Genomic DNA, 17,224 nt, shown 5'->3' on the forward strand with positions numbered 1-17,224 from the left:
GCGTGAGCCACTGTGCCCAGCCGACAAAAGTATTTTCAAAAATGCCTCAGAGAGTATCCTAGGAAGCAAACCTCATCTCATACTTGTAATAAAAGCAGAATGAATAAAAATTGTCAAAAACATGTAAAAGTTCATGTTATCTTCTCAAAGATAAATACAATTATCCTTTAAGTTCTTTTCGAACTCTAGCAAAATTAGCATAGAATACTTCCTAGAAACTCTCACAAACTCTCAGCACAAAAATCGATGCATTTTAACCTAAAAAACAAAAACAGAAAAACACAATAAACTACAGTAGAAATGGTTTGTAAGAAAGACCTTGTGACTATGCAAATCCCAGGCTCAACTTCTGACTCTGCTGGCCTGGCCTTTTTTCTCAAAGGCAGTATTTTGTGGTTTAAAAAAACCACTGGATTAGGATACGTTAAACTAGATTCTGTTCCCTGCTCTGCTAATACTATTAAAGCTATAACCTGAGAAAAATCATGTGCCAAGACCAGCTCGGTCATGGAGATCCCAACCCAGCAGCACTAGAGGAATTAAAGACACACATACAGAAATATAGAGTGTGGAGTGGGAAATCAGGCTTCTTACAGCCTTCAAAGCTGAGAGCCTCGAACAGAGATTTACCCACATATTTACTGACAGCAAGCCAGTGATAAGCATTGTTCCTATAGATTATAGATTAACTAAAAGTATTCCTTATGGGAAACAAAGGGATGGGCCAAAATGAAGGGATAGGCCGAAATAAAGGGATGGGTCTGGCTAGTTATCTGAAGCAAGAGCATGTCCTTAAGGTGCAAATCACTCATGCTATTGTTTGTGGTTCAGGAACACCTTTAAGAAGTTTTCCACCCTGGGTGGGCCAGGTGTTCCTTGCCCTCATTCCAGTAAACCCACAATCTTCAGCGTGGGCGTCATGGCCATCACGAACATGTCACAGTGCTGCAGAGATTTTGTTTATGGTCAGTTTTGGGGCCAGTTTATGGCCAGATTTGGGGGCCTGTTCCCAACAGTCATGTACTATCTGCAACTGAATGACTGTTTCTGTATCATAAAATGAATGAAATAGATGGAAAATGACAGATCTCTGAGGTTTCTTTTTTTTCGCTTTTTTTTTTGAGACAGTCTGGCTCTGTCACCCAAGCTGGAGTGCAGTGGCACAACTGCGGCTCACTGCAACCTCTGCCTCCCAGGTTCAAGCAATTCTCCTGCCTCAGCCTCCCCAGTAGCTGGGACTACAGGCGCCTATCACCATGCCCAGCTAGTTTTTGGTTTTTTTGTTTTTTGTTTTGTTTTGTTTTTTGAGACGGAGTTTGGCTCCTGTCACACAGGCTAGAGTGCAATGGCATGATCTCGGCTCACTGAAACCTCCACCTCCCAAGTTCATGCCTTAGCCTCCTGAGTAGTTAGGATTCCATGCATTCGTCACCACACCAGGCTAATTTTGTATTTTTAGTAGAGGCAGGGTTTCACCAGGTTGGTTGCGCTGGTCTCGAACTCCTGGCCTCAAGTGATCAGCCTGCCTTGGCCTCCCAAAGTACTGGGATTACAGGCGTAAGCCACCATGCAGCCTGGCCTGAGGTTTCTGTTAGCCCCTGCAACCCTACGATTCAAAGATTAAAAGTATGCCTCATTAAGTACTCTTCATGACAACTTTACTTGAAATTTAGGAAAGTAAGTTCCCCTAAAAGGGCCCTCAGTTCTCACATTGGTAGGTACATACAGGTTAGAATACTTCCAATTCAAGAAGCACTAATGCTAACCTGGGTCTTCATCCATGCTGTGTTGAAAGGAACTGATTGGCCCTTCTGGGTGGATGCTAGTTCTGATATGTTTGTCCTTTTGGAGACAAAAAGTAAGGCCACAAAAGTTGTGAGTGACCATTCATGTTTTTTCACCTCGGGAAAAAAGCAGATCTAGAATAAGGCATGAGATACTGGAAGGTCTCCAAGCCTTAGACAGGCAAGGAGACCTAAGCAGTGAGACACTTTCAGGGACAATCCCAGAGAGATGGCAAGATAACCTCTACCACACACACACAGGCTGGCACCCTTCTTTCTGCTTGTATTACTTTCTAGTCTATGCTCTCTCTCTGCTTGGCCCCAAAGGACTCTCCCCCATATCATCCTTTCACTTCATTTGTAAAACTCTGGAAATTTTTCTCTACTCCCCTTTTTGCTAGGTATACATTTACAATGCCTTTCACACTAGGCTATAAAAATTACAAACTACCAGTAGGTGCCACTGTCCAACAAATAATGCTACTGCATCTCCTGGAGAGTTAGGGGTTTCCAATTTGGAGGACAGACATGTGATCCCCCAAAAACAACCAAGTAAGCTAGATACGGAACAGATAAAGGCTGACATCTTGAAGCTTTTAATAAGGTCCTGTTAAACATTACAGCCTGGATTCATCTCTGCTATGGTCTATGTCTATGTTAGGTCGGATCTGTACAATCTGAATCCAACATGATTACAAGAAGTCCAGAACAGGAATGATGTTCAGCCATCCACTTCGAAGGAAGAGTCTCCCTCTACTGCTCAAGCTTAGAAGACAAGGGTGTGATTTATTTAGGGAAAGCTTGCCACAACCTCTCCCGAGACCTATGAATGGACACTTGGGATAACAAATATCAGTGGACAGCTGCTAGCCATCACTGAACTCTGCACTAAAAGTAAAGTGGATGAAAGAGGCCAAGCTGAAAGGAAGGGATGAATTCACCAATGCTGGGTTTTCCTCTGTGATTATGTTATTTTCTATGGAGGACAAGCACATGTCCCAAGAGCCTCTCTTCATTTTCTGTAGTTTTTTAAAACACGTATAAACTTTACATTTTTGAGGAATTTTAGGTTTACAGTAAATTGAACACAACGTTCAGATAGATCCCATGCACCCCCTTTTCACCCCTCCTTCCCATTTCCCCCTATTACTAACATCTTACCTTAGTGTGGCACATGTTTTACAACTGATAAACCAATATTGATACATTATTAAGTAAAGCCCATGGTTTATATTAGGGTTCACTCTTTATTTTACGTATTTATTTATTCATTTATTTAATACCATTTTGTCTTCACAAGCTAAGAGGTCACTCTTTAGACTGTACAGTTCTACAGGTCTGGACAAATGCATAATATCACGTGTCCACCATTATAGTAGCATACAGAATAGTTTTACTGCCCTAATAATCTGTCTGTAGCTTTTTAAAACTCATGTATCTGTCCCCACTTTATCAGAAATTAAAATTTATCAGAAATTAAATTAAAAATGTAAAGCTAGTCTCTAATGATAAATTACTCTGGGCTGTATGGAACTTCCATGTCATTTTATATTAAAGGTTATGAACCACATGATCTTCATTTATAAATATATTCACAACCCAGGGCATGACATATAAATAGTCTCTTGGATTCCATATCATGTATCACAGACTTGAAGAGAGAGATTAATAGTCCTTAAACAACTCACACACCCTTCTTTCTGCTTGTATTACTTTCCTGTCTGTGCTCTCTCTTCTTGGCCCCAAAGGACTCGTCCCCCATATCATTCTTTCACTTTATTTATAAAATTCTGGAAATGTGCTCTACTCCCCTTTTTGCCAGGTATATATTTACAATGCCTTTCAAACTGGCTATAAAATTTACAAACTACCAGTAGATGCCACTGTCCAACAAATGATGCTACTGCATCACCTGGACAGTCAGAGGTTTCCAATTGGCTACAAAGTTATCACTTCTTAAATCAATGAAAAGATAACTGAAATGACAAGCACTAAACCAATTTAGAGCAAAGACACTTCTAGTTTAGTTCCATATATGTGATTAAAAACCCAGTACAATTTTTACAGGAACTCTTTAGGAACAGGGATACTCTTGCTCATAAAAGTAAATGCATGGCTCCTACCCAGTGAGAATTTATATTTGATAAACTCTAAAGATATAGGCTAGGCGTGGTGGCTTATGCCTGTATTCCCAGCTACTACTGAGGCAGGAGGATAGCTTGAACCCAGAAGGTCGAGGCTGCAGTGGGCCAAGACTGCACCACTATACTCCAACCTAGGCAACAGACTGAAACCCCACCTCAAAAAAAATTTTTTAAAATTTTTTTAAAAAGATTGTTTCCTTTATCTATTTCTGACTAGCTATAGAGTATAAATAGAAACACTTCATTTCCATATTCCTAGGTCATTATTTTAGTTTTCAACATTTTTATATACAGCAGAGCCTTTATATTTAAAAAGGCCTCAGGATTTTAGCTTATCACTAGTACTAACAATTGTGAGATGGGGCACTATTTGATGTATCTACCAGCTCAGATGTCCACTCTTTGATTAAAGTTTCCAGGACTCAAAAAGAACAAAAACAACCCCAGACACTTTTCTAAGGGAGAAGAAATAAGGCTCTTACCAAAAAACTAAACCAACATTTTAACCAGAACAAATTTCTATGTCTTAATATTATGTTTGTAGAGGGAAGTAGAGTGAGAAATCAACTTCATTCCAAACGGCACATAAGAACACTTAGAATATCTGCTCTAAGTAGCTGCCAAACTCATGCAAATCTTTGTCACCAAGATTTTCTCCAAGCAGTAAACATAAAAGCTCTTCAACTTAAAAAATAAATAAATAAAAGTGCTGAAACACTTAAAGTATCCTCTAGAAATAAACACAATACTATTTGTCAAAATTAAAAATGCATATACCTCTGAGGTCTTGGCAGTTCCAGTCCCAAGATTACACTCATATACTTGCAAATGTGCAAAATAAACTATATACAAGTATTGTCACTGCAGTTATAACAGAACAAGTTCAGAACAAAATAAATGCCCATCAAAAGACAACAGGTTAAATAAGTTAGGCATACCCTTAAAACAAACATTATTTTCTGTTTTCATTCAGCCATTAAAAGTGACACAACAGTCACAAAACACCAATTATTACATGATTCCATTTATATGAAATGTCCAGAATATGCAAATCTGTAGAGACAGAAAGTAGTTTAGTGGTTAGCAAAACCTGGGGAGATTGGAAAGAAATAGGGAATGAAAGCTAATGGGTTTAGGATTTCTTTAAAGATGATGAAAATATTCTAAAATTTACTGTGGTAAAGATTGAACAATTCTGTGACTTATTAAAACCACTGAATTGTACAATTTAAATGGGTGAATTGTATGGTACGTGAATTGTATTTCCACAAAGCTGTTATTTTAGAAAGTGAAGCAGTTCTATATGGAAAGACATAGAAACATCACTAAGGTATACTGTTATATGAAAAAAGGAAGATACAGAACACTGTGAATTGCATGATACAATTTGTGTTTTCTTACACTCACACCTAGCCTGCCTTATTGGCTTATATGAAATACAAAAGAAACTATGTAGTTAACAGCAATTGCTTTTAAGTAACTGAATGTCCAGAGGAGAAAAGATTCTTCATGCCTTTTTGTACTTTTGAATTTTGTACAATATTATCTATTCAAAACACATATGTTTTTAAAGTAATATAGCCATTATAGGTTCCATTTATCAAATATTGTTTCTAATATTCAATATTTTCCAATCAGTAAGATTTACCATGAACACTTTATTTCATATTTAAAGTAATACCAAAGATTAGCAGCTACTGATCTTTAAAAACAGTCAACAATATTAGGCAATGAATGGCAGCCTAATTTATTATTTTCCTTGTTCCTTGCTTTCCCTGTTATAACTTGCTTTTAAACTGTTTTCCTGCTAATTGGAAACTCTATTTGAAGGTGACCAGGAAAACTGACATAAAAGGACACAATTTGTTAACTCTGATGTCTGTTAGCTCTATTAGAAGATCTGTTGAAGAATCTGGTTGAAATTACTATCTAAAATGAAGTTGGTAAATAATCCATAGAACTGGTGTAATTCTACTATTTCAAGTTGCACTTTGCTTCTGACCAATGATGCATATTCATACCATCAAATCTGCTAAATATACATAAAGGCCACCCTACTAAATGGCAACATGTTCAGCTACAGGTCGTTATCTGTAGTATAAACTGCACTGGAAATCCATAATACATAAATATATATTATGCTCTATAAGGGTTCTATGCTCAACGAAAAAGGGGAGTGATAAATAAAACCACCACTTTCAAAAAAAAAAAAGACTGCACTGGAAAGTAAAATCTTTAAGAAAGAAAGACTACAACCACACTTCCATAACAATCTTACAACTTCCCCTTAGTATGCAAACTGGATTCCCACTATTTAGTCTACTGCCTTGACAACTATTTACTCTTAACTAGACAAAATTAAGCATTCTTTCCTTCTTCAACATTTCCATAGCACCATATATGTACCTCTATTTTATATTTATCATAAGAAATTGCAATTATTTGTTTACATGTCAGTCTTTTTCACTATACTTAGCTCCTTGTGCAGAAATATCTATTCATTCCTGTATTTGGGGAGGTAGCACAGCCCCTGCACGTAGGAGACATGCCAGAAAGTTTGCTGCATGAGTTATTGTTAGCTAAGAACACTTGCATTTCTTGTAAACCATTCAGCTTTTAAATTATCATGAATTAAAATTAACCTTTCATTACCCACAGTGTTCCAATCCTGAAAAGAGAGGGAAGCAAATACATGTAGTTCCAAACCACAAATAATTTATTCCACAGATGTTTCATCTAGGCTAACGCTAAAAATCAATCAGCTTGCATAAAGCATACACAAAGAGAAAACAGCACTAAGATAACAAAAATGCTGGGTCTGGATTGCTTTTTCTTTTTCTTTCTCTCCCTACTCCCAGAAAATAGATGTATCTGAACCACAGTCACTTATCAAATATTCATAGATTTAGAATGTCTGAATGTAGCTAGTCGCTGTGCCAAAAAAAAAAAAAGAATTGAAATAAAGACACACTATAGACCAAAAGGGTTACCAGGATATTTTGATAAATCCCTGATACCTGCTGGCTCAACCTCAGTGCCAAAGAAAACACCAACTGTAAGGTCCAACCTGGAGCCGTTAGTGACTGGAAAGGGAAAAGTGGCAAACGTCTACTTCAGCCCTCTCTTTCTTACAAACGACCAGCAAACTGAAATAAATTGCCTTTTCTTATACAGGTGATTAATTCTTAAGTACCTACAGTAGTAGGCTAGGACAAAGATTCCATGGCTAACTGGCAGAGGTAGATAAAAACACTTGTGTTACTTAAATACCAAGTAAATACCTAATCAAAATTTCTAGCACACCAGCTAATTAGTGATAATGTATTTTTGAGTTTTAGCACCATTTTATTACCCTTTTCATTAATCCAGGCAATTTTATCAACTAGTAACCTGGCAAAAGGCAAATAATGGAAAAGTAAAAATTAGGAAAATGGGAGGTTCCAGATAGTTTAGACAGACCATAGTAGTAAAAGAACAAAACTAAAGTTTGTGTAATGATATAAAGGAAATCTAAAAAGAAATTTTTTATTTTTATAGAGACAGGGTCTCGACAGGGTCTCGCTCTGTCACCTAGGCTGGAGTACAATGGCATGATCATAGCTCACTGCAACCTCCAACTCCTGGGCTCCAGCAATCCTCCTGCTTTAGCCTCCCAAGTAGCTGGGACTATAGGTATGCACCACTATGCCCAGCTAATTTTTTTTTCTTTCGGTACGGACAGCATCTTGCTATGTTGCTCAGGCTGATCTGGAACTCCTGGCCTCACAATACTCCTGCCTCAGCCTCCTGCATGAGCTACCACACCTGGTAGGACATTAATTTTAAGCTTCCATTAGGTGGAAATCAAAAGACAAAGCTTTTAGTAACAGTTCTTCCATAAACTAGATGTATAACCTTAGGCAAGTCACTCTGAATCCCAGGTACAGTTTTCTAATCTACAAAAATGACTGGAAAAAATGACCTCTAAGACCCTCTCCACCTTAAGTTATTCCATTAGTGCAAAATTTAAAAATAAAGAATCCTATGTTTTGGATGTTTGTCCCCTCCAAATCTCATGTTGAAATGTGATTCCCAGTGTCGGAGGTGGGCCTAGTGGGAGGTGTTTGGGTCACGGAGGCGGATAGCTTGGTGCCCTCCACATGGTAACAAATGAGTTCTCACTGTTCACGCCAGAGCTGGTTGTTTAGAGCCTGCCACCTCCTCTCTCTCTTGCTCTTGCTACCCCCATATGACTTGCCTGCTACCTCTTTACCTTCTGCTATGATTGAAAAAAAGCTTCCTTGGCCTCACCAGAAGCTGAGCAGATGCTGGTGTCATGCTTGTACAGCCTGCAGACCCGAGAGCCAAATAAGCCTCTTTTCTTTATGAATTACCTCAGATAGTACTTTATATAAATGCAAACAGGCTAACAGACAGACTTTATATAGAATATGAGGTACAAGAAATTTTTTTGAGTCTCCCAGTTCATTATTTCATTCTTTTCACAATCATTTTACAAACTATTCTACCCAGATGTCAATTACTAATGTTCCAAATGATGGTTTCCCGATAAAACAATAATCATAATCAAGTTATTTTAATAAAGTTTTCACTAACCTGGTGCAACTACATTCACTCTAATTTTCTTTCTTGCTACCTCTTTAGCAAGAGCACGTGAAAATCCAACTAATCCTCCTTTACTGGCACTGTAAACAGACTGGCCAGAATTGCCTTTTAAGCCAACAATGCTTCCTAGGACAAAAAAAAAAAAAAAAAAAAAAGGCGTATTAAATTCAATTAATGGGGTTACTTGAAAATTCAGATAATTTATAGTAAACAAAAAGGTAAAACCCACCTCACCTTGTCCTTTGTTAAAATCAGAAATTCTAACCATTGTCATCAATCATTTACGGAAGATATAAGAGTCCAAGTCTGCTCCAGACACAGAAAATAGCATTTCAAAGCAGCTGATATAAAACTGCCAATGCAGGTGCTTGCAAATAGATCCATTATGTGAAGGGGACACACTCTAATTTCTAAGCATGTCAGATATGATGAAAATTCTGTATGAAAATTCTCTGGTATTTATAAAGGCTTCCAGCAGGTAGAGGTTAAAGCCAAAAAAACAATTAGTCAGACAAAAGCTAACTAATTTTATGATTCTACAACACAGACATAAGGCAGAAAGCTCTCATTTTCTCTTTAAAAACTAGTTCATTTGAAGACAAATCTCACTAAAATTGAATTACGTGCATAACTCATTTTATTGTTCTACTTTATTGTGCTTTGCAGATATTGTGGGATTTTTTTGTTTTTTTGTTTTTTTAACAAATTGAAGGCTTGTAGCAACCCTGCCATCAAGCAATCCTATTAGCACTTTTCCAACAGCATGGCTCACTGTGAGCAGTGCTCACTCTGTGGCTCTTTGTCGCATTTTGATAATTTTCACACCATCTTAAACCTTTTCATTATTATTATGTCTGTTACAATGATCTGTGGTCAGTGATTCTTGATGTTCACTGCTGTTGGGGTGCCACAAACAAAATATTACTGCTCATTGACAATGCATCTGCTCACCAAAGAGCTTCGATGGAGAGATGTGCAAGGAGATCAATGTTGTTTTTGTGCCTGTTAACACAATATCCTTTCTTCAGCTCATGGATCAAGGGATAATTTTGACTTTCAAGTCTTATTTAAGAAACGCTTTATAAGTCTATAGCAGTCACAAATAGTAAGTCCTCTTAGGAATCTGGGCAAAGTAAATTGACAGCCTTCTGGAAAGGATTCACTGTTCTATATATCATTCAGAACATTTGTGATTCATGGCAGGACGTCAAAATATCAACATTAACAGGAGTCTGAAAGAAGTTATTTCAACCCTCATGGATGACTTTGTGGGGTTCAAGACTTCAATGGAGCAGAATTACAAGTGGAGCCTGAAGATGTGACCGAATTGCTGCAATCTCATGATAAAACAAATGGGTGAGGAGTGGCTTCTTATGTATGGATAAACAAAGTTGTTTCTCAAGATGGAATCTACTCCTTATGAAGATGTGAATAGTGTTGAAATGACAAAGGATTTAGAATATCCTACAAACTTAGTTGATAAAGCAACAGCAGGGATTGAGAGGAGTGGCTCCACTTGGATAAAATCCACTTGGATTTTTTACTTGGATAAAAAATTTTGTCTTAAAAATTGCCACAGCCACCATTATCAGTCAGCAGCCATCAACATCAAGGCGGGACCCTATGCCAGCAAAAAGATTATGACTTGCGAGAAGCTCAGATGATCATTAGCACTTTTTAGCAATAAAGTATTTTTTAGCAACAAAGTATTTATGTTGTTTTATAGATATAATGCTACTGCATACTTAATAGATCATAATATAACTTTTACATGCACTGAGAAACTAAACAATTGGGTAAGACAAAATTTGCCACATTGATTGACTCTTCATTTCATGAAAGATTTCTCTGCAGCATGTGATGCTGTTTGATAGCATTTTATCCAAGTAGAACTTTAAAAATTGGAGCCACTCCTCTCAATCCCTGCTATTGCTTTATCAACTAAGTTTATAGGATATTCTAAATCCTTTGTCATTTCAACACTATTCATATCTTCACAAGTAGATTCCATCTTGAGAAACAACTTTGTTTATCCATACATAAGAAGCAACTCCTCACTCATTTGTTTTATCATGAGATTGCAGCAATTCAATTTGTGTGACTTACATTCTTGAGATATTCGCTTTATTCTGGTGGAGCAGAACCAAAGCTATAATATCTGCAGGACATGCTTGTACTGTCGATCTAAATTGGCAAAGCTTCAATTATAAACATTTTGTAAAAGTGCAATTTCATTACATTCAGTGATGTATTGTAAATTGTACTGCCTGCTGAAGATTCTTGAGTGACCACATCTAATGAATATGTAATAATTTTTAATTCAAGTATCAACTATATGCAAATAAATTCTTGCAAAACAGAAGTGGGGAAGTAATTTTCTGCACCACTGACCTGTACTTATGATATAAAAATTAATCAAGGACCTCACAAAATTTTTTAAAAGTAATTTTAAAAAAAGAAAACATTCCAAACATCTATTAGAATCAACAAGTTCAGTATTAGAATATTTATCTACATTATATATTGTCGGCCAATTAATAATAAAGGAAGAGAACTATGAGGTACACAGACAGAAAAGACATCAGACTGAAGAAATGCAGATGGACAGAGAAAGAAGTGTTTATCAGAAAGAAAAATACAGAGAGACACAAAAAAAGAAAAATACATGCACAAAAAAAATACCAAACAGGGCTGGTCCGATGGTAGCGGGTTATCAGAACTTATTAACAATAGTGTCACTAAAGTTGGTGGCTAAATATGAGTGGCTTTTAAAAGAAAAAAAAGAAATACCAAACAGAAGCTTTAGCAGCTTTGATTTGTGCCACGCACTACTGTTCATCAGGTCAAAAAGTGATAATTTCTGAAATATCAATGAAGTGTCTAGCAGTTTAAAGTAGTCCTTTCTGTAGTAAGATTCTCAATTTACTTTTTATTATCTATTATTTACTTTTAGCTCAATTCTAAAGGTTTCGCATGCATAAGGAGGACTGATGGGTTTTTTTAAATATACCTAAAAACAAAAAGAATATTTTAGAGTTAAATAAATATACCTCAGGTTATCGACAGATACAGGCCTGTCTGCCTACTTATAAATATCCCAAGTCCTTATCTGGCTGTGTTAAAAGGCAAAGGTTGACTCATTGACTAATCTCTTATATAAGAAAACGGATGCCTTAAAAAGGGTAAATGTCCAAAATGCTCTCATGTCCCCTTAGTTTATTAGCATAGTATTCTTTCCTTCTCTCATTTTCAAAACAGAAAAACCCTAAATTCTGGCTTGAAAAACCATTTCCTACATTTAAAAGAACAGGGTCATTTACTTTTATGGAGCAGCATCCCCCTTTTGTGGCCTTTTAAGGTTTTACCATTTGAAAATAAAAACAAATTGTATCCTACTATTTCCAAATTATCAAACTGAAATAAAATTTCAAGTCATTTTGCATTTTAAGTTCTACAGGCATATACTCCACAGTTTATCTGCCCTGTGGGTTAGATGAACTGAAAACTAAGGGTTACTCACATCCATTCTTAAAAACAGAGAAATTTTGTCTTTCTTTAAACCTCTACGCAAGATTTAATAGTAACCCATGCAACTGCTGTAGACAATATTACTTAGCCCCTACTGTCTACTTTAATTCCTTGCCCATGTTTTAAAAATTAGGTTCCTGGCTAGGCACGTGGCTCACGCCTATAATCCCAGCACTTCAGGAGGATCACTTGAGCCCAGGAGTTAAAGACCAGCCTGGGCCACATAGTGTGACCTTGTCTCTATTTTAAAAAAAAAAAAAAAGTTTCACATAAAAATCAGGATGGTCCAATTTCTCTTGAAAAATCAAAATTGCTGGCAAAACTGGAATCACATTCTTGCACAGCAACAATCTACGGAATCTAAGTAGTGGCCTCCACCATTCCATATGGGCTCTGGACAATGAAACTGGGTATCATTTATCACATGGCTGGTACTGTCATTTTTCTAGTACTCAGTGGTGTCACTCATTTAACACCGGCCTGACTCCTATAGGGATGTGAATGTGTGACTCTTATTTTACTCATTAATCAATTAATTAAATCCTTTTTTCCATAGATAATATAAATTTCATTCATGTTTCACAATAAATTACAAATTAGTGGATTAAATATTTTTATGGTAAGGTATTATGGGATAATTATAAATTCACAAAGGAAAAGACTCACCTACATTAACAATAGACCCTCCCTGTTGTTGAATCATAGCCCTCATGGCAGCTTTACAGGTCAGCATGGAACCCAAGAGGTTAGTATGAAGCTGAGATACCATATCTTCAGTTTTTGTTCTTACTAAAAGACTATCCCTATAAAATGAAACAGCATATAACAGTATATAGTAAGATAAAAACAAACAAAAAAGGTCAAGACTAATATAACATTTTTACTGAAAGTAGAGTGCAAGAAGTGCTTCCTATCTGAGCTAGAATAACTAGAATACCTAGAGTCCCATTTTGAACTTGGCTTGAGAAACATTAAAATAACAATTGATAAACCAGAAAGGATCCACTTGGAAGACAGGTTCTTACCCCGTCTCAGCTTGAGTGGAAATATTCTTAACCCCTAAAAGGAGTACCATGTAGCCAAAATAGTTTGAATGACCTGAGCAACTGTCATACTAAGCCTTGTTTAGCAAGAAAATATGTTATTCTAAATATTCTCTCATAAATTCATCTTTTAAAAAATAATATCCACTCCATGATTCTATTAGTGTTAAGTTCACAAACTGGCAAGACGTATATATGGTGACAAAACTCAGAAAATAGTTACCAACAAGAAAGTATTGAGAAGACACTGCCTTCTGGAGCACTGGAAACATTCTACACCTCAATATGTGTGATGACTACAATGTTAAAAATCGATTAAGCTGGGCCAGGCGCGGTGGCTCATGCCTGTAATCCCAGCACTTTGGGAGGCCGAGGCAGGTGGATCACGAGGTCAGGAGATCGAGACCATCCTGGCTTACACGGTGAAACCCCGTCTCTACCAAAAATACAGAAAAATTAGCCGGGCGTGATGGCGGGTGCCTGTAGTCCCAGCTACTCTGGAGGCTGAGGCGGGAGAATGGCGTGAACCCGGCAGGCGGAGCTTGCAGTAAGCCAAGATCGCACCACTGCACTCCAGTGTAGGGGGACAGAGCGAGACTCCGCCTCAAAAAATAAAAATTAAAAAAAAATAAAATAAAATAAAATTTAAAAATCGATTAAGCTGGACATTTATTATATGTTGTATCTCAATATAAAAGAAAAGAATTATGGATTGACAAGTTTTAAAATAGTTTTTACTCCCAGTTAGAAATAAAATAAACATATTAACTTATACTAATCAAAGACATATTAGGAATAAAAGTTTTAAATATATATCAGAAATTTATTTATATCTGTGACCAACCTGTTAATACCAGCTGCATTTACCAAGAAATTTACTCGACCTAAATGTTTCTCCATCTCTTCAAATGTATTTTGAACATCATGTTCTTTAGCAACATCACAGCTAAATGCCAAATGATCTCCTACACAACAAAGTCAAATAAGAATTAATTATAAGTTATAACTCAAATTTTAAATGTACTCAATACACATTCGTTAAGCATTTACCTAAGATGGCAGGCCTGTGCTAATCTAGAACCTAGAGATTAAAAAAGTAATGTCATGAGGCCTGGCTTTCATAGAGTTGGTCTAATCAAACTGGGATGGGGGAACATAAGAGGAAATAAAGTACTACTACAGAAAGTTAATTTTAAAATTTTCTTTTTAATCAACAAAGAGGGGAGGGCTTTTTCAAGTTATAAAGGCGCTGTACGATTCATCTAATAGTATTTATAGCTTTAACACTGAACTCACGCTACCCAATTCGACAGTCTTCTCGGTTTTATATTCTTTTTTGAAATTTATGTCTAATTCTGTCAGGTTTTTGTTGAATTAGTTTCTTTGGCCCTGAACAGGAACTCTGAGGTTTCTTCTTTTTAAGTGCTACGGATGCACTACGGTACATATATTATAACGACTACTATTCAAACCTGACCATCAGGAGAGACGAGACAACACAAGAAGCTGTAAAAATGCTAAAACTATAAACCACGGGGGGAAAAAACACTTTTCACTAAAAGCAACTGTTACTTACCACTTTTTAAAAAATGGTTAAATGCCAAAAAACACTTCAAAGGAAAATAAAGCATCATTCCCTAAGTAATAATCTACCATTTTAATACTCTAAAATGTAGAATTGTTTTTAAAAGCTGAAACAATTGCTTATTTCCTGTCTGACCTTGACAAATATGCTTACACCAACATTACGACATCAAGCCTTTGGAAACAGTAAGTGACCTGGGGAATTATACTTTCTAGATGAAAACCAATCACTCATGGAACACGATTCAAAGGAATGGAGGGCCCAAAAGCATCCTGTGTCTTACTCTTGGTTTTCACCTGAAGACTTGTGGTGTCCAAAACCATCTTTGAAAGCTCAACTAATGGCATCAATCCAGTCCAGCAAACACTGATGGCTTGGGGTGACTCGGTAAGGGTCACCACTCTTCCCCTCCTTTGTTACAACGGCAAGGAATATGAGCTTCAAGAAGCATTCACTGGCACTCTCCCTGAGTTATAACTTACAGGATTTTTTTTCTTTTAGAGAGTCCAATACTCTCCCAACCAGCACTGAACAGGTGATACCAACCGATCAATAATGTTAACTTAAAAAAGAACAGCCACACCTGGCGCCTATAGTCCCAGGTCCTTGGGAGGCTGAGGTGAGAAGATCTCCAGAGCCCAATAAATCAGGAGTTGGAGTCCAGCCCAGGCAACATAATGGGAAGGAAGCCCTCTCAAAAAAAAAAAAAAAAAAAGGCCGGGGTGTGGTGGCTCACACCTGTAATCCCAACACTTTGGGAGGCCGAGATGGCCGGATCACGAGGTCAGGAGATCTAGACCAGCCTGGCTAACACGGTGAAACCCCATCTCTACTAAAAAAAAAAAAAAATTAGCAGGGCGTGGTGGTGGGCGCCTATAGTCCCAGCTACTCCGGAGGCTGAGGCTCCAGAATGGCGTGAACCCGGGAGGCGGAGCTTGCAGTGAGCCGAGACAGCGCCACTGCAATCCAACCTGGGTGACAGAGCGAGACTCCGTCTCAAAAAAAAAAAAAAAAAAAAAAAAACCACAAACCACACACACAAAAAACAGTAAGAATTACAAGACGCACCCCTAGGCCTCTATTCTCCCCATGCCTCCCTGATAGTAAATGAAGTATAATTTTGTCCAGTCTAGTAATTAAACAAATAGCATCTTCCGATCTTTCTAACGTCCTTTCTCCCTAAATTCAAGGAAGAGTTAAATTCACAAAATGACTAATCCACTATTAATAACCTGGAAACAAAAAATCCTGAAGTTTAAATGCAATAAAAAAGAATTCGGCAGAACAAAGTTCAATTGTCCACTTGCAAAACTCACCAAAACAATTTAGTAACATTAAAGCAAACCAGGTATATCTCAAAACTGGCTGGTACTCAAAAGGGTTTCTTCATGAAACACTGCTTTGTGCATTCGCGCAGGGCCAAAGCACCGCCCTTGGGCAAAACTGAAGGGAGCCCTTTAATACCTGCGCTCCCACCTTTCCTGCCTGAACTCCTTTCGGCCCAGCCCTGTCTCCGGCGGCCGAGAACTCGCCCTTTTCCCTACATTAAAAGTAAACGGTTGCGTGGCTCTCTCCCACAACAGCGACGTTCCTCAGGGTTAGCAATAGCCGCAGGGCGGAGGGTGCTTATTAGTGGGGCCTCATAAGACTACGAGGTCTCAAAGAAAACCCCAAGTGTTCAGCCCTCGGCGGCAGGCTGCGCTGCCGGCGTTCTGCGAGGCACAGGGAGATCGGGGTTTTCTGCACGAGACGCATTCTACCCTTGGAACGGGAAAGCGCCTGCACTGGTTGCATCGAGAAACCTCAGAGCCCTGTAAGACCATACCCGCTCGTTTCACAAATATTTTAAGCGCCTGGAGCGCGGCCATACAACTGGACAACTCCAGTTTGGTACCTACCGCCGAGGTCACCGGCGGCGGCTTTGGCCCCTTCCAGGTTTCTGGCAATGATCGCCAGGCGGTAGCCTTTCCGGGCCATTAGCTGGGCCACAGCCCTGCCAATGCCTCGGGAGCCTCCAAAAATAGCACACACTTTGTCCATCTCGGAGTCACAAACTCGGCGGAAAGAGGGAGGGGAGTGGGAGTCCCCTTCCAAGTTCCGTCAAGCTTTTGAACAACCGCGGTTCCAAAGGAACAACAAAAGGCAACCCGCAGAAAAAAATACGCCGCTCAACACCAACACCTCCTGCGGCGGGACTCTGGTAATGCAAGAGGCGTAAAAACGGGAGAAGAGCTCGGCGACGCCGCGTCAACGTCATCACGCACGGACTCTTCCGTGCCGCGCCTAACAAGTACGCCGGCGAGAGCTCCCCCCGGCGGAAGAATGGCCTGGAGGGGGCGTAGATGCATGCTGGGCCCCGTAGTCTTGACGCAGGAGAGCAACTGGCGCAGGCGCGTTGCTCGGTGGGAAATGTGTCACTGAGGGGGATCCTCTGTCTCCGCTGGGTCGTATCAGTTGGGATTCGAGCCGCGGTGACCAATCAACCCGGTTTGTTCGGAACTGACAGGGTTGTCAAGACGCTGGGCGTTCCCTGGC

The 17,224-nt window shown here is 38.5% G+C and overlaps 1 protein-coding gene across 4 annotated transcripts in view; it reads right to left on the reverse strand.

The window, feature by feature from the left end:
* The window catches only part of CBR4 (carbonyl reductase 4), a 145,255-nt gene extending 128,310 nt beyond the window's left edge, over nt 1-16,945 (reverse strand). For 2 of the 4 annotated variants that reach the window (XR_012093496.1, XM_037993692.2), the window contains exons 1-4: nt 16,588-16,945; nt 13,949-14,069; nt 12,728-12,864; nt 8,525-8,659 (exon numbers count right to left, since the gene is read on the reverse strand). Coding sequence is in view for 3 of the 4 variants with exons in the window: in XM_037993692.2 (XP_037849620.1) it covers nt 8,525-8,659; nt 12,728-12,864; nt 13,949-14,069; nt 16,588-16,729 (535 nt within the window). In the remaining variant the exon portion in view is untranslated. The remainder of the gene's footprint in view (nt 1-8,524; nt 8,660-12,727; nt 12,865-13,948; nt 14,070-16,587) is intronic. The other 2 variants (XM_037993697.2, XM_008000232.3) reach the window with 2 other exon arrangements.
* Between the last annotated feature and the right edge of the window lie 279 nt (nt 16,946-17,224).

The sequence above is a fragment of the Chlorocebus sabaeus genome, chromosome 7, assembly GCF_047675955.1.
Source record: "Chlorocebus sabaeus isolate Y175 chromosome 7, mChlSab1.0.hap1, whole genome shotgun sequence".
In the NCBI taxonomy this organism is placed as follows: Eukaryota; Metazoa; Chordata; class Mammalia; order Primates; family Cercopithecidae; genus Chlorocebus; species Chlorocebus sabaeus.